This window comes from Babylonia areolata, chromosome 15 (assembly GCF_041734735.1).
Source record: "Babylonia areolata isolate BAREFJ2019XMU chromosome 15, ASM4173473v1, whole genome shotgun sequence".
In the NCBI taxonomy this organism is placed as follows: Eukaryota; Metazoa; Mollusca; class Gastropoda; order Neogastropoda; family Buccinidae; genus Babylonia; species Babylonia areolata.
The window spans coordinates 30,752,970-30,776,225 of NC_134890.1; the positions used below are offsets into that span (position 1 = coordinate 30,752,970).

General features: G+C 48.1%; 1 protein-coding gene across 13 annotated transcripts in view; it reads right to left on the reverse strand.

Moving 5' to 3' along the window:
- The window catches only part of LOC143290555 (CLIP-associating protein 1-A-like), a 193,693-nt gene that overhangs the window by 126,172 nt on the left and 44,265 nt on the right, over window positions 1-23,256 (reverse strand). Inside the window, exons 1-2 of one of the 13 annotated variants that reach the window (XM_076600111.1) lie at window positions 11,438-11,722; window positions 640-1,429 (exon numbers count right to left, since the gene is read on the reverse strand). The exons of 10 other annotated variants lie outside the window; for them this stretch is intronic. In XM_076600111.1, the coding sequence (XP_076456226.1) occupies window positions 640-829 (190 nt within the window). In that variant the 5' untranslated portion in view covers window positions 830-1,429; window positions 11,438-11,722. Of the gene's footprint in view, window positions 1-639; window positions 1,456-11,437; window positions 11,723-23,256 lie in introns of those variants that run through there. 2 more of the 13 variants (XM_076600113.1, XM_076600112.1) reach the window with 2 other exon arrangements.

Sequence of the window (23,256 nt, forward strand, 5' to 3'; positions counted from 1 at the left end):
CCCACAGTGATGGCTTAGGCGTCTAAAAAAAAAAAAAAAGAAACCCACTCTTCCTCTTGATACGGGCTTTTTTTTTTTTTTTTCTTCTTCTTCTTCTTCTTTTTTTATGCAGCTAAGAACGATCGGTTGAGAGAAGAAGAAGAAAAAAAAAAAAAAACCCAACAAACTGCGCGATGAGGAAGACGCGGGGAGATAAATAATAACTATGCAAATACTACTGTCACGCTCCGACTTCATTTCCGTCATCATGTTCTATTGCCTTCAGCCTGCAGACCTTTTCTTCTGAGGCTTTATCTGATGGCGTGTCAGGCCGCTCCGCTCTCTCTCTCTCTCTCTCTCTCTCTCTCTCTCTCTCTCTCTCTTTCGCATGAGGCAGAAAAGAGAGAGAGAGAGAGACAGATACACAGAAGACATACACAGTCAGTACCTCAGAAATGAATGAAGGAGCTTAAGAGACACTCGAAGGAGTGGCAACACACACACACACACACACACGCATGTACACACACGTACGCACACATACACACACGGAGAGTCAAAACTAAAGAACACACACACACACACACACACACACACACACTATGGGATCGAACCTCCAACCCCACTCCCACTCCCTCACCCACCCACCCCCTCACTCACCACGTGCAGGGAAGCGGAAGATGTTGGAGGCCGTGGGTGAAGAGGGGTCGCCCCCTGCTGTCTCCTCCTCCACCACGGCGTACAGCTCCTTGTAATCCTCGAACGGCGACCGGTGATACATGAGCGGCGAGGACCACAACTCCTCCTCCACCTCCCCCGCCGGACAAAACACGTCCTCCTCTTCCATCATCCACCACACAACGTTCACATCAACCACCACAACTGGTTGTCCATCGCGGTGAAAAGTTCTCAGAAACACACAAGTCGTCTTTGCCCACAAAGTTCAACCACCACTGTTCGGGGGCATGGTGTCTGAACGTACCCGCCCCATGGGGAGTGGATTTCTGTTGTCGACGTGCTCCTGAGTTTCAACAGCGGCTGGAGGAGGAGGAAGATGGAATGGTAGAGAGTTCCTGAAGAGTGGGTTCACGTTTTTTGCTGTTTTTTTTTTTATGAAGGTCTTACTTTCGTCGTCTTGTCCATGTTTTGGGCACCGGGCCTGACACACTTACTTCCTTGTCCACCTCTGGTAACAGTGGGGGCTGGGGGAGGGTGGGGGTGGGGAGTTTCGGCAGCTGGGATTGAAGACTTCCGAACCAACTGTTCGTCCCTGAGTGTCCGTTTTCTTCTCCTCTCTGTCTTTCCCCCTTGTCTTCGTTTTAATGATCACGTCAGATAGACAGAAGGCGGGGTTCAATACTTCACGTCCGCTTTTTTCACCGACATGTTTCCCGGGTGTGTCAAACGCATCATATTATTTCCAGCTTGGACGTCCAATACAAGAGCAGACCTGTTGTAGTATCATGTAAAAATCCATAGCGCCGCAACCCAAGTCCCCCGAAGAGAATCCCCACTACCTTTCGATGGAATCATTCTCTTCAATTTCAAAGTACAAGTCTTTCAAACGGTATCATAAGAAATCTGAATGTCATTCTTTTCCCTGTGTACAATTGGTTCTCCCCCCTCGGTCCCCCCGCCCACCCCCCCTGCCCCCCCAACCCTCTCCTTTCTGTCTCTCTCTTTCCTTTCTCTGTGTGTAAGTGTACGTGTGCGTGCGTGCGTGTGTGTGCGCGCGTGCATGTGTTCGTGCAAGCGCGTCTGCGTGCATATATGTGAGCAAATAACTCAAACTGCAGGACTGTTGAGAGCCGAGATAAAATTCCAGTTCAACCAGCTACTGAAGGACGCCAGTGCCTGCAACGTGCATTCGGGGCACAGTGCTCCCTGCCACAGAGCAGTGACACCACTTGAGGGACATGCAGGGAGGGAGATGTGAGAACAGGAATGTTGACAGCAGCATCAACACAACACAGACATTCACACCCACACTCAGCACAGTGGGTTCTCTGCTACAAACTCCATGGGAGGTAAATATCCCCACGTGCACTTTCTTCGGCAGTTGGGACGTGGGGAGGTGTGCGGGTGGGCAGTGGGCTTCCGATCCTTTCGTTTTATAACCTTTTTTTTCTGTAGCTGTCTTTCTTTTACAAGACTTGGACCAGGGCATTTCTTTTAAAATGTGTATGCAATCAAGAATAACAAGAGACAAAGCCTTCAAGACTCACTTGTGCTTCGCGCTTTATCTAGTCAAGGTATCATGAAGGGAAAAAAGTGATTTAAAAATCGCTGAAAAGTGCTCTGTATGAAATATGATATATAAAATAAGCCTGGGGAGAAAAAAGAAGAAGAAGAAAAGGTATGCGAGGGAGCTCGAACCACGCATGTTTAGTTCCGAAGCAAGCAGACAAATCCGATAAATAGATGTGATTGTAGTGAACGCAATAACGCCGTTTAAATCATGTTTTTGTGTGTTTTATTATATCTCGATTATTCTTTTATTTCGGCGGTAAAGGAGACCTTGCTATCCCTTCAACCACAAAGCAACACATGGTAGATCTCTAGATCTACACGGACCAGTCGAGGCCTACAACGAGCTGAAAGAAACGATCGGTTCATTTTTTTCTTTTATGTTCATTCCTGATAATTCAGTGTCCACTTTAGAACATTCATATGCAGTAAGCACGTCGATGGTGTACTTAGCACTACTGTATGTGTTCTGTACATACATACAATGTGATCTTCGGATACGAAGAAACTGCCATCATCATCATGTGTTCTGTCCAGAATTTGTATTTCTTTCCTTTTAATTGTGAACATGAAAAATGAGGTCATGTCTTCGAATACAACCCACCTGCTAGTAGGCCTAACTCAGTGGGAAGCGGTTTTTAGAATTTTCGGATTTCGGAGCAAACCTCAACGACACACACAAAAAAAAGCTTAATTCGGGAGACTTACAACCTGTTATTGGTATGACTGAAGATTTTTTTCCGTACTATTTTTAAGTCAAATTTGGTATTGGCAGACAAAGTATTTCCAGAGTAAATGGCAATGTTAAAGTTTACCATGGACACACAGACAACCGAACACCGGGTTAAAACACAGACTCACTTTGTTTACACAAGTGAGTCAAAAATGACAAAATGAAATAAAATGAAACCCCAAACGGTTCGTGAAGCCAGGACCACACTCCTCTACAGACAATATGAACTCTCCCCCTAACACCCCTTGGAACGCTTGAAGAGCAGCCAGGACTTAACCCCCTCTTCAGACAGCCAGTGCTCCCTCAGTGAGTGCATGAAGCACCTCACATCCGGACAGACATCCAGAAATCCACCCCCTCCAACAAAGAAACCTGTACCAAACCAACACCCCAGCACTGAACAACTTTACCTTAATAAGGGCGCAAGCAACACTACCCCTGAATGTGAACTTCTAGATGGACTGGGTGCTAGTCTTTCGGGCGAGACGATAAACCGAGGTCCCGTGTGCAGCATGCAATAAGCGCACATAAACGAACCCACAGCAATAAAGGAGTTGTTCCTGTGAACAAAAAAGTTGAAAAATCCACTTTGATAGAAAAACAAATAATTGCAGAGAAAAGAAAAAAATCGTGGCGCTGCACTGTGGCGACACGTCCCTAACAGAGAAATCTGTTGTCACATAGAAACAACAACCACGTCAACAATACAACAAAATATCCTTACCGCCACCAAAACCCCAGAACGAGCCAAATACGTCCGCATAATCATTATGATACTGCTTATAGACTTGTGCCTTCACTGAAACCAATCTCCCCCAACGACAAGACAAGCTGTGCTTATAACTGAACAAGACATCCCGGTGGCAGTGTGCTGACAGTCTCTAAACAGTCTTTACTGCCAAAACCTATCACGCGTAGAACAAGACATCCCGGTGGCAGTGTGCTGACAGTCTCTACACAGTCTTTACTGCCAAAACCTATCACGCGTAGAACAAGACATCCCGGTGGCAGTGTGCTGACAGTCTCTAAACACTGTCTTTACTGCCAAAACCTATCACGCGTGATGAATTGTCAGGGTGCCAGCTGAGAGCAGATGACAACAGACACTTGTCTAACTGACTGACAATACAACGAACGCCAGCCCTGAAGTGGGGGCAGACACTGTGGCGCCGTCCTTCTGGGGAGTCTTGATGACAAGGAGGAAATGGATTCTTCAAGAGGTGTTCAATGCTCAGTGGTCGAGTGCTTTCGTCTAAATGCAAAACACCGGCTGCCGCTGTTGAGAATCTCTCTCTCTCTCTCTCTCTCTCTCTCTCTCTCTCTCTCACACACACACACACACACACACACACACACACACACACACACACACACACACTTCACCCTCTCTTTGTACTGCTGTATTGATGTAATGATTTTCCCCACTATTTCCTTTTACCGTTTCCTCTTCGAGGGCTGGATGAAAAAACAACAACATTCTTTTGCTTACGCTATTACCCTCAGGTAAAAAAAAAAATGCATTCAACACACACACTCTCTCTCTCTCTCTCCATTCATTTAGGAAGCGCGAGCCTGCACACTGAGACAGAGAGAGGGGGAAAGAGTGGGAAAGAGAGAAAGAGAATGTCAACCCCAAAAGAGCTTGTTAGGTGGCATGAGTGTGGGTACGAGAGGTGGTGAAAGAAAGCCTGGAGGAGACGACTGGGGTGAGCGTTATATAATGCACCCAATTCAAACACTTCCGGCCCAGCCCGTTTACCCCGCACCCTAAGCTCAACCACACTCCTCTTCGCTTCTCTCTGTATGCGTGCGTGTGTGTGTGCGTGCGTGCGTGTGTGTGTGTGTGTGTGTGTGTGTGTGTGTGTGTGTGTGTGTGTGTGCCTCCCGTCCGAAAACAGCCTTTCCGTGTAGCCATTTGTCCACTGGACTTGATGGTTTGTGTGAAGTGGCCAACCCGTGCTGAATGTCCAGTACACTCCACATTCCGCGTCCTCCTTTCCTCCCTCCCCTCCTTTTCTCCGCCGTCTGTCTGTCCCTGAATCCGTTACGTCCAGTCTTAATCCCTTCCACCACCACCACCCCTCTCTCTCTTTTTGGGTCCATTTTCTCGTACTACATTCTGGGCTCAACTCCACCAAGAGTCTCTTTGTACGAACGGACGTCTGTGAGGTGAACGACGAGGTCTTTTCTAATGTGTACAGCCATCCTCTGAGCGCCCTATACGCACGGTTAGGGCAGACAGACATGTGCGACACACACACACACACACACGCACGCGCACGCGCGCGCGTACACACACTCACTCACACACACACACACACACACACACACACACACACACACACACTACTTTCCAAGATCAGGTCATTCGCCCTTTAGGCACTGCCTGGAACGGAACTCTGATTATTCCAGAAATGCAAGTCTTGCATATATTTATACTGACACCACTAAACCTGACGTCCATCATTGCACAGGGTCTACTGAAGTGAGAAGCCTGGTGGCATCTAGTTTACTGAACAGAAATGAAGTGTGCGGACTTTCGGCCTGGGAATGGCGGTTCTTGGGGTGACTGGGGCAAAGCGGCCTGAGGGCGAAGACATCACGGATGTATACAGAGCCATTAACTCTCTCCATACGAACGGCGAAAGAGACGACGTTAACAGCGTTTCACCCCAGTTACCATCATCAAAATATTGCAAGCGGAAGGCTCTTATACTGAAGAGGTGAATGTTGACAAAGAATACCACAATTCTGACGACGGAAGCTAAAGTTTGGGTCATTCAGACACCCACTGGACATCCGAGGGGTCTGTGTAGAGGAGAAGAGAGGACTGGCCGTACTGAGTGAGTTAAAAGTCCGTGGATGACATCGAGATGGCGCGGAAGATAGCGCGTCCTGAAGGACACCCTGTACAGGTTACCTAAGTTCAGTTTACAGAAATGCCACAAGGCAAACGAGTCAATGAAATATTTGTTTCTGGATATATGCCCAGATCAAAGAGCTCTGCGCGAGAAGCGTATAGGCAGGATCAGTCTGAGAAGAATCCACATGGAAATGGGTAGAATTAATCTAATCGAGAAAATTTGCCGAATCGAATTTCATTCACGGATGATGCGAGTTCCACACTAGAGAAGACGCTCTGTAACACGGTATCCACACGGTAGAATCAAGATGTACGACACGATATCGTGTGTTTGATAAATTATTCACATAAAAAGAAACCATACATGTCTGACTAACGACCTGTCCACGTCCGAAAGAAAAAAAGAATGATGATGACAACCTGCCCACGTCAGACATCACCCTGTGGACACATGCAGCCAGTGTTCACACGAAACCAACCGTAGCCCACCACCACCACCACCACCAAAACACGGGTGATGACTCCACATCATTTCATCCAACCTTAGTGAACAGCTGCTGCTGCTGCTTTTTTTTTTTTTTTTTTTTTTTTTTTTAATCAGAGAAGTGACGCTGTGTGTCCACAAAACAGGTGTCTGAATCACAGCTTGCAGCAGAGTGCCAGACAAGGTTCAGTAGGAATGGCACCTCTCATTATCAAGGCTGCAGGTAATGAGCCGGGTAGGGGTCCACACACACACACACACACACACACCCTTCACGCCCCGCCAGCCAAAACCGCTGTCCATCAAAGGCCTGACGAGGACTGACCGCTCCCGCCACATTAAAGACCCACCATTGCCAGCTCCTGTCTTCTCCCCCATTGAACAAGTTAATCCACCCCTCCCCCCACCCTTCCTTCAATAGCAGGTCCCCCCACCCCCACTCCCAACACACACACCTTTCTCCCCCTCCCTACGACCATCGAGTGACCCTTAAACCCCTTCCTGCACACACACACACACACACACGCAAACACACACACCAACGAAAAGCGGTTCGTTCTGCTACCAGCTCCCCTTTTGTAGAACCTTTTTTTTTCCTCTTCTTTTCATTTCCCTTCCGTTTTTTCCCAGCGCCGGAGAGCTCTATGGAGTAGCATTGTCCGGGTACCCCAGGCCGGTTGGTCGTGGAAATCGGTCAGACCTCAACACCTTTCCGTTTTGCTCCACTCCTGCCGGGCTGGCCTGCACGGGATCCGGGGGCCGTGAAAAAATGGATTTTCCGCTGCCGACCAGATGTATTTCCATAGTCATTATTTTACTCCTTCCACCCTTAGCTGCCTCGTTATCACACTCACTGATGGGGCAATGCTCTGCTGTCCAGTGCAGTGGGGCTGAAACCTCTTGTCAACAGTAGGGGGCTTAGCACGTGGTGTCCTAAGTACGTTAAATCAGAACAGGCACTACCGAACACCACCGAAGTGACTCTCAGCAGCAGTGCAGGGTCTCCTACGGTGTGTAGCATACTGGCGGGGCCGGGGGTGGGGGTGCGGGCTCGGAATGAGCGACGTAGGATTAGTGCCATTGAAACAGTGCAGATGATTGGGCAGCGAACAAAAAAATTTTTTTTTTCTTTTTTAATTAAAAAATTCTGTGAACAGGCTGCGGGGTGGGTCTCTCTGCTTCACGCACACTGGAACAGGTTTACTGACAGAATACAGCCAACAAAACAACAGTTTTGTATGCCGCGGGTTCTTTTTACTTTCGCAAAGTATTATTCTGTATGCTATGCACTGGACCTCAAGTTTTTGTTCAACTCCCTCCAAACCACTAGCATTCACAGCACCAGTGACAGCGGAGAAAAGAGAGGTTGCAGAGAGAGAGAAAGGGAGGGGGGGGGGAGGAGAAGAAGAGGCTAAAGAAAAATCCCAATTCAACCCTAAGGTCCTCTCTCTTCCATAGTGGGTATTTTTAATTCACAATGGTATGGGTGGGAGTATCTGCATATTAAACTCATATTAAACTCATTTTCGTACTGGGATGTTCGCGATTTCCCTTTTTTTCTTCCTATTTAAAAAAAAAGAAAAAAGTTTTGGTATTGACACACACATCAGTGGACTGACTCCACCATAGAAGTCAAAGCTGAAAACGATTCAGTATTCAAATAACCAATCACTCTCACCCATGCATTGATTCCCGTCAACTCTTACGCCAGGTGTGGACTGAAAACCAATGGAACTAATGGCTGGAGAGGAAGCGGGTGATGTGAATGACGTCACTTCCGAAGCACAGCAGGGGAGAGGGGGGCGGGGAGTGGACTGTTGGGGAGGGGCCATGGGGATGAGGGGAGAGGAGTGGAGGGGGTTGCAGTGGAGCGAAGGGCGGGGGCGGGAGGGGGGAGGAGGTAGTCAGTGGGGGAGAGATAATGATGGACAGAATGAACGGGGAAGGTGTGGAGAGACAGAGACAGAGAGAGGGACAGGAGTTGGCGAGAAAAGGGGGTAAAACAAACATACAAAAAAGAGGGGGCAGGGGCCTAGGGGAGGATGCGGGGGGCTGAATTACCGAGCGTTCATTTCTCCTTTCACTTAACACACAACCCCTAAGGCCCCCACTAACACCTGGCTTTTTCCACACGGGAGCCGGTGACATTTTACTCTCTCTCTCTCTCTCTCTCTCTCTCTCTCTCTCGTTGGGTTCGATACTGAGACAAATGGAAGAACACGGACTACCATACAGGCCATATATAATGGTGGTAAATTTGGCTAATAGAGGGAAAATAAAGTGAGCATCAAAATTTTCTGACATAATTATGGAATGTACTCATGAATGGGACGACCAAGGAGTAGGTTGTACTATTTTGTTTTTTTGTTGTTGATGTTTTTGTTTTTAAAGGGAACCTCAAGCGAAGATCAGTTGATAGGAGGTACCAGAACTGGATTCCTCACATGAACAGCAACAGATTCGTAATTTTTTTTTTTTTTTTTTTTTTTTTTTTATTGGAAATCTAAGACGTCATGTGAGGTAGAACCGAATTTACTGATGGATTTGAATTTGTTCATATCCCTTCAAATTGGGCACTGGCCTCAATCAATAAGATTTTGTCCTCCCCCTCCCCTTCTCTCTCTCTCTCTCTCTCTCTATCCCCCCTCTCTCTCCATACTATCCTTCCTCTCGCTCGCTCTCTGTCCCCCCCACCCCCCACTTCTCTGTGCCATCCAACCTCTCGTTCTCTCCATATCCCTCCCCCTCTCTCTATACCATCCTACCTCTCGCATTCACTCTGCCCCCCCGCGCCCCCCCACCCCCACCCCCACCCTCCTCTCTCTCTACCACTCAATCTCTCGCCCTCTCTCTCTCTGTCCCTTCTCCTCTCTCTCTCTCTCTATATATATATATCACCCTATCTCCTGTTCTCTGTCCCTCCTCTCTCTCTCTCTCTATGCCATCTCTCTCTCTCTCTGTCCATCCGTCCTCTCTCTCTCTCTCTCTCTCTCTCTCTCTACACACACACACACACACACACATATATATATATATATATATATATATATATATAAACCACCCCACCTCTCCCTCGCCTTTTCCTCCAACACACTCAGTACATTATCAACAACTGTAGGTACGTACTGTCCACCCGTTGAGAGACGGCCAATACCAACACACTGACCAGCCGCTCCGCTCCTTTCTACACCACACCACCATTTACTTTTGGTTCCAACTGATACAACTGTTTCACTGGCTCGGCTCCCGTCGCCCACAAGGCAGACTGTCTTGCAAGTCCTGAAGGATTGCTTCTGGCAAGGGACCGACCCTGCCTCAACTGGGCTTCAATTCAAAGAACCCCCTGGAATGATTTTTGTCCCTGGACATCGACCCAGGAGAGAAATGATGTCACGCGGCTTCCGTTTAATTAAAGACTGTGGGAGCGTTCACCAAAAAACGGGATTGAAAGTTGGATACCAAATTAATGCACAAAATTTTTTATTAAACTGATGAATTTTCCTGCGATGTTGACGAAAAAGAGATGTTACGCCCCAAGGGGGGGGGGGGGGGTCGGGAAGCTTTTCAAATCAACATAAACTGCCAAACTGCCTGCCGCCTGTCCATCATCAGTCTCTATAATCCTGGAGGGGGGGGGGGGGTGCGGGGGGGGGGGGGAGGGGGGGGAGAGAGAAAGAGGGGGGGGGGGGGGGCACTGAAAAACAGATCGAACACCACACTGGCACCACAGAATGATTTGCAGCGTTGAGGTGGGTTGTGGACATAATAGTTGAAGCTACACTGACACCACTGAGTGATAACAGAATATGGTTAACATTGATACTGACACTATCAGAATGGTAACAGAATATGGTTAACATTGATACTGACACTATCAGAATGGTAACAGAATATGGTTAAAACTGACACTGACACCACCAGAATGATTACAGCAGTGGAAATACAGTTAACATTACTCGGACACCACAGAATGATTACAGCACTGAAGTGGGCAGAGAACATACTGTTAACACTACACTGAGGCGGACAGGGAACATATACTGCTAACACTGAAATGATATCATCAATGGAACATACTGCTAACACTGCAATGATATCATCAATGGAACATACTGCTAACACTGCAATGATATCATCAATGGAACATACTGCTAACACTGCAGTGATATCATCAATGGAACATACTGCTAACACTGCAATGATATCATCAATGGAACATACTGCTAACACTGCAATGACATCATCAACGGAACATACTGCTAACACTGCAATGATATCATCAACGGAACATACTGCTAACACTGCAATGATATCATCAACGGAACATACTGCTAACACTGCAATGATATCATCAATGGAACATACTGCTAACACTGCAATGACATCATCAAAATGTGTTGATGACACCGCCAGAATACACGGACTCGTGCACTAACCGATGCAACTGCCCCAAGTGCACCGCCACACCCCGTCAGGACCGAGGTATAATTTTACACCAGGGTGCTGAAAGGATGTTTGACGCTAGCACTTCACGGTACAGACACTGTGAAGGGGCAAAGACCACAGACATGATACACCTGCACGATACCGACACCACTGTGCAGACTGTAACACTGCCCGGCAATGAGCAGCAATAGCAGGTAGCCAACACTCCGCTCATAACACCAGAATGATTGAAGCAATAATTTGAGTACTACGACGCCGACAATAAAGCTGGCGAGGTCAAAACCGCCACCACATCGAGTGCAACCATTAACAGAGCTGTTTTAAAGCCACAGCATGACTGCTTTACAATCATAACAAGACTGCTTTATAATAGCAGCATGAAATGGTCTTATGAACAATAATATGGTTCATCAGCCGCCCTGTTAAAATTGAAGAGCAAACCGTTGTGAGCACAGTATAAGATTTAAGCTTGCTGATGCTCCTGTCAGCATTGTAATCATGTGTACTATTGAACAATCAAAGATTATTTTAAACCAACATGGTCTAATTTCGAACAGCAACAAATGACCGAACTCTCAGGAGTGTAACAGTGTTACAGAGAGAGAGAGAGAGAGACAGAGACAGAGAGAGAGAGAGAGAGAGAGAACAAGCCCGTGACGACTGATTCCAAGCCCCACTACACCACCTGTGTGATCACCAGCACCACACCTGTCACCTGCATTCACATCTACGGCCACGCTCATCAAAACAGCCCGCACTAACACCGACACCTTCACAGCGGTCCCTCCAGCACCGAAACGACAGAATCCCAGTCAGCACACATCTCAGTCCTTTCCAGAATCCAGCACACACACACACACACACACACACGCAAACACAAACACACACGTTCACATACACAGTTTTACAGATCGAGAACTGACGTAGTGTCAGCGGACACCTGGCTACACTGACAATCGCCCCCAGAACGGGAGGTGGAGTTACAGGCAAGTGACGCGAACAGTCGGACGCACTGGCCCCCTCCCCAAAAGACAAAGTGGCGCCATGTGTGTTCTTTTTTTTTTCTTCCCTCTGTCCTCCGCCACGGCCAGGTAGATGACAAACTCACACTGACGACTCCACAGAGAGAGAGAGAGAGAGAGAGGGGGGGGGAGAAAGACTGGAAAACAGAAGAGGGTGGGGGAGAGGGTGAGGGGTGTTGGGGGGGACGAGGTGGTAGCGTCACAGGCCCAGGTCCCCAGCACAGTAGCTCAGCTGTTAAGAAAAGAGGCGTCGGTTGGGGGCTGGGGGTGAGCGGGGGGGGGGGGGGGGGGGCTTGGAGGAGGGCGGGAGGTGGGGGGCGACACATGGCTTACGTACGTGTCCCTCCTACACTGCCAGGTATAGGTATAGGTTCAGTTGTTGAGCCAGGTAGGTAGGAAGGTAGGTAGGTATGTACAGGCACGGCACTTACTACAACAATCTGTCCGTTTTTGTTTCTGGTTGGCTTCAAAAGGCCACTTCATTTAAGGAATGTCAGTGCGGCCAAAAGTGAGAGAGAAAGAAGTGAAGAGAGAGAGAGAGGACAACATGTGGGTAAGGGATGTGGAGGTAAAGTGGGGGTGGGATGGGGTGGACTGAATTACAAATGACGGGAAAAGACAGAAGACAAGTCTGAGTGTGAGGAGGAGGAGGGGGCGGGTGGGGGGGGGGCAGGGGGAGAGGGGTGGCGGGGAGTGTTCACTGGCCATACGCTGCAGCAATCCATGCGTTGCATGGCAAATGTCAAGCAACACATGGGTTTTACACGACAAATGCCATGCCACACCACATGACATGCAGAAAAAAAAGACGAAACAGCAACATCCAAAAAACCAAAACAACAACAACAAAAAATGGCCCGACACACACACACACACACACACACAAACGTGGCTTAACATTAACAGACGACAAGAACGCATCTATGAATATAAATACGGATTGGCAATGAGGACCGCTGCTAGTGGGGTAAACAGGAGTGGGGTGAGAGAGATAGGGGTGGGAGGGAGACAGACAGAGGAAGACAGACATGTCGCCCTGCACTCTTTCTGTTCAAAAACCCAGACATGCAGACAAGAAGGAGTACTCTGAACACACCACCCCCCCCACCCCCCCCCCCCCCCCCCACCCCCCCAACACACACACCCTTTTTGAAGTCGGGTGGTGTTCCAAGCTGACAGAGGGACAGTGATGATACTGGTAACGAGGTGCCTTCACCAACCAACTGCACCGTGCTCATTCACACCAGGCAGCAGGAAAACCTCGTGACACACACTCTCTCCCGCACTTCTTCCTTATTTCTCTCTGTATCTCCCTTCTTTTTTTTTTCCTCCTCGCAGTATTTCCGCCCCAATTTTCAAAGCAGTTTCTGGTCTGTTATCATGTTGTCTGTCGAGGTTGTTGTTCACTTTGGACTGTTCTTTGGCTCTGTAAAGAATCTGTCTTGGCTCTCTAAGTAACTTAGACATTTTAAGCCTTTTATGAGTCCACTGTTAGCTCGTTAGTTCAGGTGGCCATCAGAAACCTTTCAATGACTTTCCTTTCAAGTCTGGTTTGTAGACCTTCGTCACCTTTCTGAGGACCCTTCTTTAGCTCTGACTTCTGGCGAACGCTCAAGCAATCGGCCTCCAAAAAATGAGCTGTTATTGCCATTAACACAAGCTTACACGTGGTGTCAACCGTTTTGTTGAATCACACCAATGAGGCGTGGAAGAATGGATTTTCTTTTTTAAGCAGGAATTTAATTCACCCATGATCACACAGAAGACAGGATAAGAAATGCAATCCAATTAGTCCATCAAAGCCAACCAATTAATCGATCAACGACGAAAGAATCAAGATGCATGAAACAGCAATAGGTGGGTAATATATGTGTGTGATCATGACACAGCACTGAACTGTGTGAATGCAATGTGCGTGCACGACGAGCGAGTACATGGGTCCGTGTGTATTTTCATAGAAATAATTCTTAGCATCCCAGTTTACCTGTTTTTCGTTTGCTTTGTTTTGTTTTTACTTTGTTTTCCTTCGTCATTATATAAGATCTTTAAAAGTTTAGTAGTAGTAGTAATAGTACTACGATTACGATGATGATCATGATGATGATTTTTTTTTTTTAAACTATGATAACTCCCAGCCAAGCGACTATGAAAGAAAAATGAGTCACCACCCCACGCCACCTCAAATATCAGCCCTGCAGAAAACGGCAGACAATTAGCACACTGCAGGCAAAAAGGGCAATTAAGGCGACAGGAGACAGGTAGGTAGGTAGGTAGGTAGGCAGTTTCCAACGCACTGACAACAACTGGGCAGCAGAGAGAAAGGGGAGGAGAGGAGAGGTTGAGAGAGACAAGACAGACAGATAGATAGAAGACACACACACACACACACACACACAGAGGCAGGCAGACTCTGGACGGCTTCTATACGGAGACTGAAAGGAGGGGTGGAGACTGACAGAGAGAGAAAGAGAGAAAGAGAGAGAGAGAGAGAGAGACGCAAAAGAATGAAGAAAGTCAAGTCTGTTTGTGTGTCAACTCTCTCTGTCGCTTCCGATCTGGCTATCTGTCCAACCCCCAGCCCCCAGCCCGTGCCAAAGCTCCAACACCAGGTGATTCTATTCGCGGTGAATTCCGATACCCAGGACCAGTAAACTCCAGTGGGTGGTGTCTGCATTACCTACCAGCTGCCCGGAACCGCTTGGAATGGGAGAAGCGCAGGAACGGGTTTTCAAATCTTATTTAAAAAAAAAATAATAATAATAAATTTTAAAATGCTGATGCATTTAGTTCACAATGAAAATGTAACCGGGCCCTTTAAAGAGTGCCATTCCTATGTCCTCACTTCATGTATGTATTGGCTGCCTACATGGCGGGGTAAATACACAAAACGGTCATACACGTCAAAATTGTTGCGTGTCTGTATGTGTGTGTGACTGAAACCTGATTTGAGGACACAGGAAACGAATGATGAGCGCCCAAATGGCAGCCGTCAGTCGGCTCTACCCAGTTCACTAAGCAGCCTCTTGTGTAAACGACTCCGTGTTTGTAAAGCGCTTAGAGCTTAGTCAGGTCAGGTCTCTACCTGCCACAGGTACCATGTAACCCTGTGCTACCTGTCACATGCGGGCAGATGGAGCTCGACAGCCCGGGAAGGCAGTCCATCTAAGACAAGGAAAAGTCTGAAGTAAAACCCATGAAGTGCTAAGGAATGCAGGACAGTCTCGACATGCATTGACCCTGGGTCCATGGCCATGTCCCGACTTTCAGTAGCCGCGCCCCCGTGCCTCCGAGGAAGGTTTTTGAGCCAGAGGCTAGGACAAGGACAGTCTGATATAAAACCTACGACCTGAGGACCTCACTGTCACCGTCCCAGCTTGCTAGGCTATGGCAGATGAACCACGGGTGTAAAGGGTGGGGCCAGTACTGCGCACACTGCACTCCACCTAAAAATTCCATTGCGCAGGCTTGAAGGACACGTCCTGTCTCCTCCTTCGAAAACAACCGCAGGGCCAGCCTTGAGGACAAACGCAGAAGGAGGAAGAACCACGACGCTGCAGCCGCGAACCCAGACCAGACTTTCCCTTGCAACCGCTGCGGCCGACTCTGCTTTTCCCCGCATTGGCCTTGTCAGCCATGAGCGTGCCTGCATCAGACGTGGACAACGCCCTTCCTAGATCTTCGTCAGCGAAGCCAGGCCATGATGATGAGAGCTTGGTCTCCGACCGAGGACAGGCGCTATGTAAGTATCTATATCATGGGAACATTAAGGCCTATCTTTTGTAATTTTTTAAAACTAACTTTCACCACATACTGATGGATTGGGCACAGCAAAAAAGAAAAAGAAATAATCCCTCCCAAATTAAACACACGTGACAAATTTACGCTCCACAAACTTTTCTAAGCCCCCTCCATGACACAGATCCCGTACCCAACCCGATGTCATAAAAAAAAAAATCCAGTACGAAGCAAGTCATGCAGTAAACAGATTACACTCTGAAAAAACAACAACTAATAAGCCCCTCATGACATAGATCCATAACCCCTGGACCCCCCCCCTCTCCCCACGCCCCCACCCCTTCCCGCCCACCCTTTATTAGATAAAAACAGTAAGAAACAAGTCGTGCAGTCAACATATTAATGTGTCTGGCGTGAGACTGCTCGATTAGGACAACAAGGAAGTACTTGTGACGCCGATTTGTATGGACGTCTCTTGACTTGTTCTATCTTGTCCGGCCGTGTGTCACCGTTTATCTGATTTGCGCTCCAGAATATTCTTTTCTGCTCTGAATCCTGTTACGAACGCTGAAACCATTTTCAGATCTCCATCTGGCGGGTTTAATTTAGCAGTTCACAAATCTAATAGGTCTAAATTGGAGTGGGGGGGTGGGGAGGGGGGGATCAATAAAATCCAAACATGCAATCCTTTGTCCATTCTAACGACACTCACCAAGGAATAAAACCCCGGTTGTATTTACGTGCCCTGTTATTTTTGGTGGTTTAATATTTTAGTTTGAACTGACAAAGCACGGTAATATAGGCCTACTGACTTTCGCTTGTCGCTGTTAATGATCTCTAGAAAGGACCGTAGCGCATGGAAGCTTTGCTACCTAACTGTACAAAACATCCGAAAGAAGAGAAATCGTCTGAACAATACTGCTAGTTTTGTTTTGTGTGTGTGCGTGCGTGCGTGCGTGCGAGTGTGTGTGTGTGCGTGTGTGTGTGTGTTGTTGTTGTTGTTGATTTGTTTTGTGTTTGTTTTTTTTGTGGTCGTTTTTTTTGTGTTTTTGTTGTTGTTTTTTTGTGTTTTTTTGTTTTGTTTTTTTGAGTGTGTTTTTCTTTTAATTAATATTCGGCGATTGTAATTTTACCCTATGCCGTCGCATTTGAGAGAGTGCGTCTGTCTTCATTAACGCTCTTGAAATAATGTCCACTTTTGAAAGATATCTTCAGTTTTACGTCTGTTCACAAGAAGTTGTTTGGGTTTTTTTTATTAGACGCCCACTTTAGAGATGTTTTCTTGATATGTTGATATCTAAACTGTTCACGCCTCTTCGTTGTGGCTGATTTTGTAGTGACATGACACAGCTGTGAGTTTTTGAGTTGGTTTCCCCTGCTCCCGCTCAAACTGTTCTCTCTTCATTCTCTCTTCCATTCCTCACGCCTACCTTCCACCACACCCCCATCTCCCTCTCTCTCTCTCTCTTCCTCCCTCCTCCGCACCCCCTCCCCTGAATCCCTTTCTGTACAGTCTCCTTGCTGGTTAGAGATGGCCAGAATGTCTGGGTGGTGGTGGAGGAGTGTATGTGGGGGTGTGTGTGGGGGGGGGTGGGGGGGGAGGGGGGGGTTGGGGGGGCGGCGGGAAGGATGTTAAGGTGTCCACTGCCCGACTACAGCACGGCCTTGTCCCGCCCTATCTGAGGTACGTCACAAAGACACCCGATACCCGGGGTACATGAGACAGGTGAGGGGCGGGTGGCCGCGGTCGGGTGATGGTGGGAGACTTGGTTGGCGAGGGAGATGGGAGGATTGGAGTGGCCAGACCGTGTGTGTCTCACACACACACACACACACACACACACTATTCACTGTCAGGACCCGACTGAAAGAGAAGGGAAACGAGGAGAGGAGACAGAGAGAGACACAGAGAGAGAGAGACAGACAGACAGACAGAGACAAAGAGAGAGAAAAACTCTGTGTGTGTGTGTGTGTGTGCGCGCGCGCGTGTGGGTAGGTGGGTCGGTGAGTGGGTGTGCACAATGCGTTGTGCTGTGATACAAGCGAGAGCGACCGTGTGTGTGTGTAGGCGTCAAGAATGTGCACGTACTGTGCTGGGTTGAAAAGCCACCTAATTCTTCTTGTTCGCAATTACAGGAAAAGAAATACAAATTCTGGACAAAACGCATGCAGTGACACAAACTACACCATCAACGTGTTCATTACATATGAATATTTTAAAAGTGGATACTGAATTAACTAAAAAAATGAACATAAAAGAGAAACTGAATCGCCGGGTTGCAGTTTCTGTTAGCCCGTCGAAAACGAAGATCTGGAGAAAACGGCAACATGTTGCGGTGTGCCTGAGGCGATGGCAATGTCTCCTTTTCCGCGGACTTTACAGAATTTCTTGAATAGTCGAGATATTCCAAAATATCATGGTTTAAACGGTGCTATCAGCTCGAATACCGTTAACAATTCATCACGCTAAACAACAACAACAACAAAACATACCTTTAAATATCAATTTTTGAACGTCATTCGTAGGCGCGCTTTAGCGTTGTGAATAAGTTTACTTACTCTCGAACCGAAAAGTGCTTCGTTCAAACCTGCTGACACCCCCCGCTCCCCCCCGCCACCCCGCCCCCATACCCCTCTCCCACCCACTCCCACCCAAAAAGCTTTATGTAATTGTAAACAAACATTTTAACGCTTTTTTTCTAAACTGGATACAGTGTGTATCACAGCTGAGTCTTGAAGGCCTTCCCTCTCTTGCTATACTGCATGGATTGAAAGATTTTTTTTTTTTTTTTTTTTTTGGGGGGGGGGGGGGGTATATTCTTTCGCCAAATGTGGTATCGAGAAAATATTTCCAGAGTGAATTATTTTGTTATAAGTCCCCGCCCCCCTACACACACACACATGGACAACCCAAACTCGGGGGTGGGGGGGGTAACGACACACACTCCCATTGTAGGTCAACAAAAACCAAAACTCTTTTCCTTCCTACTTCATTCCTTCTCTCCGCCCATGCCCCAACCCCTACCCCCCCCCCCCCCCACCACCACCACCACCCCCCACCCCGGCTCTCTCCCCAATTAATTAAATGGACAACAGTCACCAACACACGTCCAGAGGCCAAAAGAAGCCCGAAAGTTGGCAGCGGGGTGAAACACTACCACAGCCAATGCTGCCAGCCAGGGAAGCCCCTAAAACCACCAGTGCGGCACTCTTGTCCACCACTTCATACACAGTTAGGTAGGAACGCCATGAGGAGTTGGAACCAAGGTGTGTGGACGAGTGAAAGGTTTTGTTGTTGTCGTCGCTGTTGTTGATGTTGTTCTGTGTGTGTGTGTGTGTGTGTGTGTGTGTGTGTGTGTGTGTGTGTGTGTGTGTGTGTGTGTGTGTGTGTGTGTGTTGTTGTTCTGTGTGTGTGTGTGTGTGTGTGTGTGTGTGTGTGTGTGTGTGTGTGTGTGTGTGTGTGTGTGTGTGTGTGTGTGTGTGTGTGTGTGTGTGTGTGTATGTGTGTGTGTATGTGTGTGTGAGTGTGCGTGTGCGTGTGTGTGTGAAGAAAATTGTTTTCTCCGACTGTTGTAGAACGTGTTTTGTTTCTTCTGTTAACCCCTTCCCCCTTCTTTCCAACCTCCCTCTGTGTGTGTGTGTGTGTGTGTGTGTGTGTATGTGTGTGCGTGTGTGTGTGCGTGTGTGTGTGTGTGTATGTGTGGTGTGTGTGTGTGTGTGTGTGTGTGTGTGACGAAAATTGTTTTCTCCGACTGTTGCAGAACGTGTTTTGTTTCTTCTGTTAACCCCTTCCCCCTTCCTCCCAACCTACCACTGTGTGTGTGCGTGTGCGTGTGCGTGTGTGTGTGTGTGTGTGTGTGCGTGCGTGTGTGTGTATGTGTGGTGTGTGCGTGTGTGTGTGTGTGTGTGTGAGGAAAATTGTTTTCTCCGACTGTTGCAGAACGTGTTTTGTTTCTTCTGTTAACCCCTTCCCCCTTCCTCCCAACCTACCACTGTGTGTGTGCGTGTGCGTGTGTGTGTGTGTGTGTGTGCGTGTGTGTGTGTGTGTATGTGTGGTGTGTGTGTGTGTGTGTGTGTGTGTGTGTGTGACGAAAATTGTTTTCTCCGACTGTTGTAGAACGTGTTTTGTTTCTTCTGTTAACCCCTTCCCCCTTCTTTCCAACCTCCCTCTGTGTGTGTGTGTGTGTGTGTGTGTGTGTGTGTGTGTGTGTGTGTGTGTGTGCGTGTGTGTGTGTATGTGTGTGTGTGTGTGTGCGAGGAAACTTGTTTTATCCGACTGTTGCAGACAGACTTCTTTTTTTTTCTGTTAACCCATTCCCCCTCTCTCCCTCCCTCCTTCCCTCTCTCTCATGCTCGCTCGCTCGCTCTTATCACCTCTCTCTCTCTCGCGTGCACAACGAAAATACATACTTCGCTAAGCAGGTGCATGTTCTCGCGACTTTGGGAACTAACATGATGCAGAATCGGCCTGCTAAGCACTCATTTCAGTGCTTCATACACAGATGCAGTTTATTTGTACTGCGGCAACAACACGGTTGTTTTTTTTTCTGATTTTTTAAGGAGAAAGGGAGAAAAAAAGATCCAGCTTTTTTTCTTTCTTTTTTTTTTTTCCAATTGTGATTCCTTGATTATGCCATTACCTATGTAATTTCTTCCTCATGTTCTCTTTTTTTCCCCTCTTGTACCTCAACCCCACACACCTTCGGATCTCTCTCGCCCTTCTTCCCTCGTCCTTCAGTTCTCCTCCTCCTCCTCCGTCTTTCTTTCTTTCTTATATATATATATATATATATATATATATATATAAATTCTCTGTCTTCTTTTCCGCTCCTTTTCATTCCTCCTCCTCCTCTTCTTCCTTTTCTTCTCCTCCCGCCCCCTCTTTAAGTTTCTCTTTGGTGTTGTTTTCTCTGGGGGGTTTGGGGGTGTTGTTTTTTTTTGGGGGGGGGGGGGTTCGTTTTTTTGTTTTTCATGCTCGGTTACATTCCTTCTTTCATTTTTTTTTCTCTCTCTCTCTCCACTTCTTCCTTTTGTTCGTTTTCTTTTTTCCTTTAGGTATCTAGTAAAAATAAAAAAATAAAAATTAAAAAAAGGCCTTGTTATTCTCACGGGTCACGCTTTTCCCTCCAAGCCGTGTGTGTACAGTGGACAATGAACGAAGCACACTGCGTGCGCCTCAAGCCCCTTTCACAACTCCTGTGTCGCTCTTCCTCCAACACTCCCGCCCCCCCCCTCCCCCTCTACCACCCCGGGCCCCTTCCACCACCACCACCCTTACCCCAACTCTAATCCCCATCCGCCTTCCCCTTCCTTCCCCCCCCCCATTCCAAAACCCACCACCACCACCCACCACACACCCACTCTACCCCACCCCCTCATTTTAACCAACCTATCCCCTATCCATCCTGACCTTCATACCCCTTGTCACCCACCTTTACTCTCTACTTGTTCGCCCCACCCCCATCCCCAACCCCAACCCCCTCCCCACGCAACCTACTCCCCTCTCCCTCATCCTTCAGGTCTATTAATATCACGATCCTGTCTAACTCCACTCCACCAATCCCCCCCCCCCCTCCTCCTCCAAGGTCACCCCATCTCCATCATCACCCCCTTCTTCCGTCCTCCCCCCCACCCCCGCCTCCGCCCCTCTCTCTCTCTCTCTCTCTCTCTCTCTCGCTCTACCCGCCTCCTTAATTGCTGCTCCCACTCCACATCCCCCCCCCCCCCGCCCCCACCACACAGAAAACTACCAGCCGTGACTGCCTGGATGTATGGTGATGGTGGTGGTGGGTGTCACAAGCTACTACAAGAACAAGCCTTGTCCCTCGTCACTCCGATCAGCACGTAACATCTTCCCTCGTGTTTAGTGGTGCTTGCGCTTCTTCATGCAAGCGTTCACGTGTGATGGTGACATTTTTTGGGGGGGAGGGGGTCGGGGAAGATGCTGCTTGAAATGGGGTCTGTGTGTTCGGTGTGCGATATGTGTGTATGTGAAAAAAGTGTGTGTGTGTGTGTGTGTGTGTGTGTGTGTGTGTGTGTGTGTGTGCAAGGTAGTGGCGGTGGGTGGACAGAAAGAGTACAGACAGGGAGTGAAGAGGAGGGGTGGCGGGGGGGGGGGGGGGTCGTCGAGGGGTGGATGGGGGTATGTGGATATGCGTGCGCGAGTGTGGGGCACTTTAATGTAGTCTGTGTGTCGCTCACGTTTTTCCCCACCAACACAACACACTACCCACACACGCGCGAGTGCGCGCTCCAAGGTACCGTGCACATCTTACACAAAAAAAAACTAAGAGTCCCCTTCACCTCAGAGCGGAGGTCAGAGGGTCAGTTCGACCTCTTTCCACACTACCCAACCCACCACCCACCCCCAACTGCCCCCTCCACCCCACACACCCCATCTTCCGGAATGACCTGACCTGACCTGACCTGACCTTGGTGTCGTATAATTTAACTTGACCACCACCACCACCATCACCACACCACCCTATTCTTAACGCCCCCTCTTCTCCACCTCTCTCCACACACACACACACACACACACACACACACACACACACACACACACAGTGGCACAAACACACACAGTGGCACACACACACACACACACACACACACACACACACACACACACACACACACAGTGGCACACACACACACAGTGGCACACACACACACACACACACACACACAGACGATTGATCGGTCCACTGACCGTGAAGACAGTTTACAGAGCGGGAGTGAAAACCCCAGCCACTGAGGTGGCTCCATGACAGTATGGGTGACTGGTCAAGCTTAACAAGAACTCCCACCACCTACCTCGTCCCACCCTCACCCACCCACTGACACAAACTAAAGACCAAGAAAGACAGACACAGACTGGCGCAGAGACACTGAGACAGAGACAGACAAGGGACTGACACAGACAGACTGAGGGAGACAGACAACCTGAGACAAACAGAAACAGAAAAAAGGAAGAGAAAAGAGACCGATGCTGTGACCTTGGGACAGACAGACAGACAGACACAGCAGAACAGAACAGAAAAACACAGGTAGAAGAAAAGAGACCGATAATGTGACTTTAGGGCAGACACATAGACACAGCAGAACAGAACAGAAAAAAAAAGAAAGAGAAAAGAGACAGATACTGTGACCTTGGGACAGACAGACAGACACAGCAGAACAGAACAGAAAAACACAGGTAGAAGAAAAGAGACCGATAATGTGACCTTAGGGCATACACACAGACAGATAGACACAGCAGAACAGAACAGAAAAAAAAGAAAGAGAAAAGAGACAGATGCTGTGACCGTAGGACAGACAGACAGACAGACACAGCAGAACAGAACAGAAAAACACAGGTAGAAGAAAAGAGACCGATAATGTGACCTTAGGGCAGACAGACAGACAGCAGAACAGAACAGAAAAAAGGAAGAGAAGAGAGACCGATGCTGTGACCTTAGGACAGACAGAGCAGAACAAACAGAAAAAAAAGGATGAGAAAAGATGCCGATATTGTGACCTTAGGACAGACAGACAGACACAGCAGAACACAAAAAAGGAAGAAAAAAGAGACCGATACTGTGACCTTGGGACAGACAGACAGACAGACAGACAGAACAGAACAGAAAAACACAGGTAGAAGAAAAGAGACCGATAATGTGACATTAGGACAGACAGACAGACAGACAGACAGACAGCAGAACAGAACAGAAAAAAGGAAGAGAAAAGAGACCAATACTGTGACCTT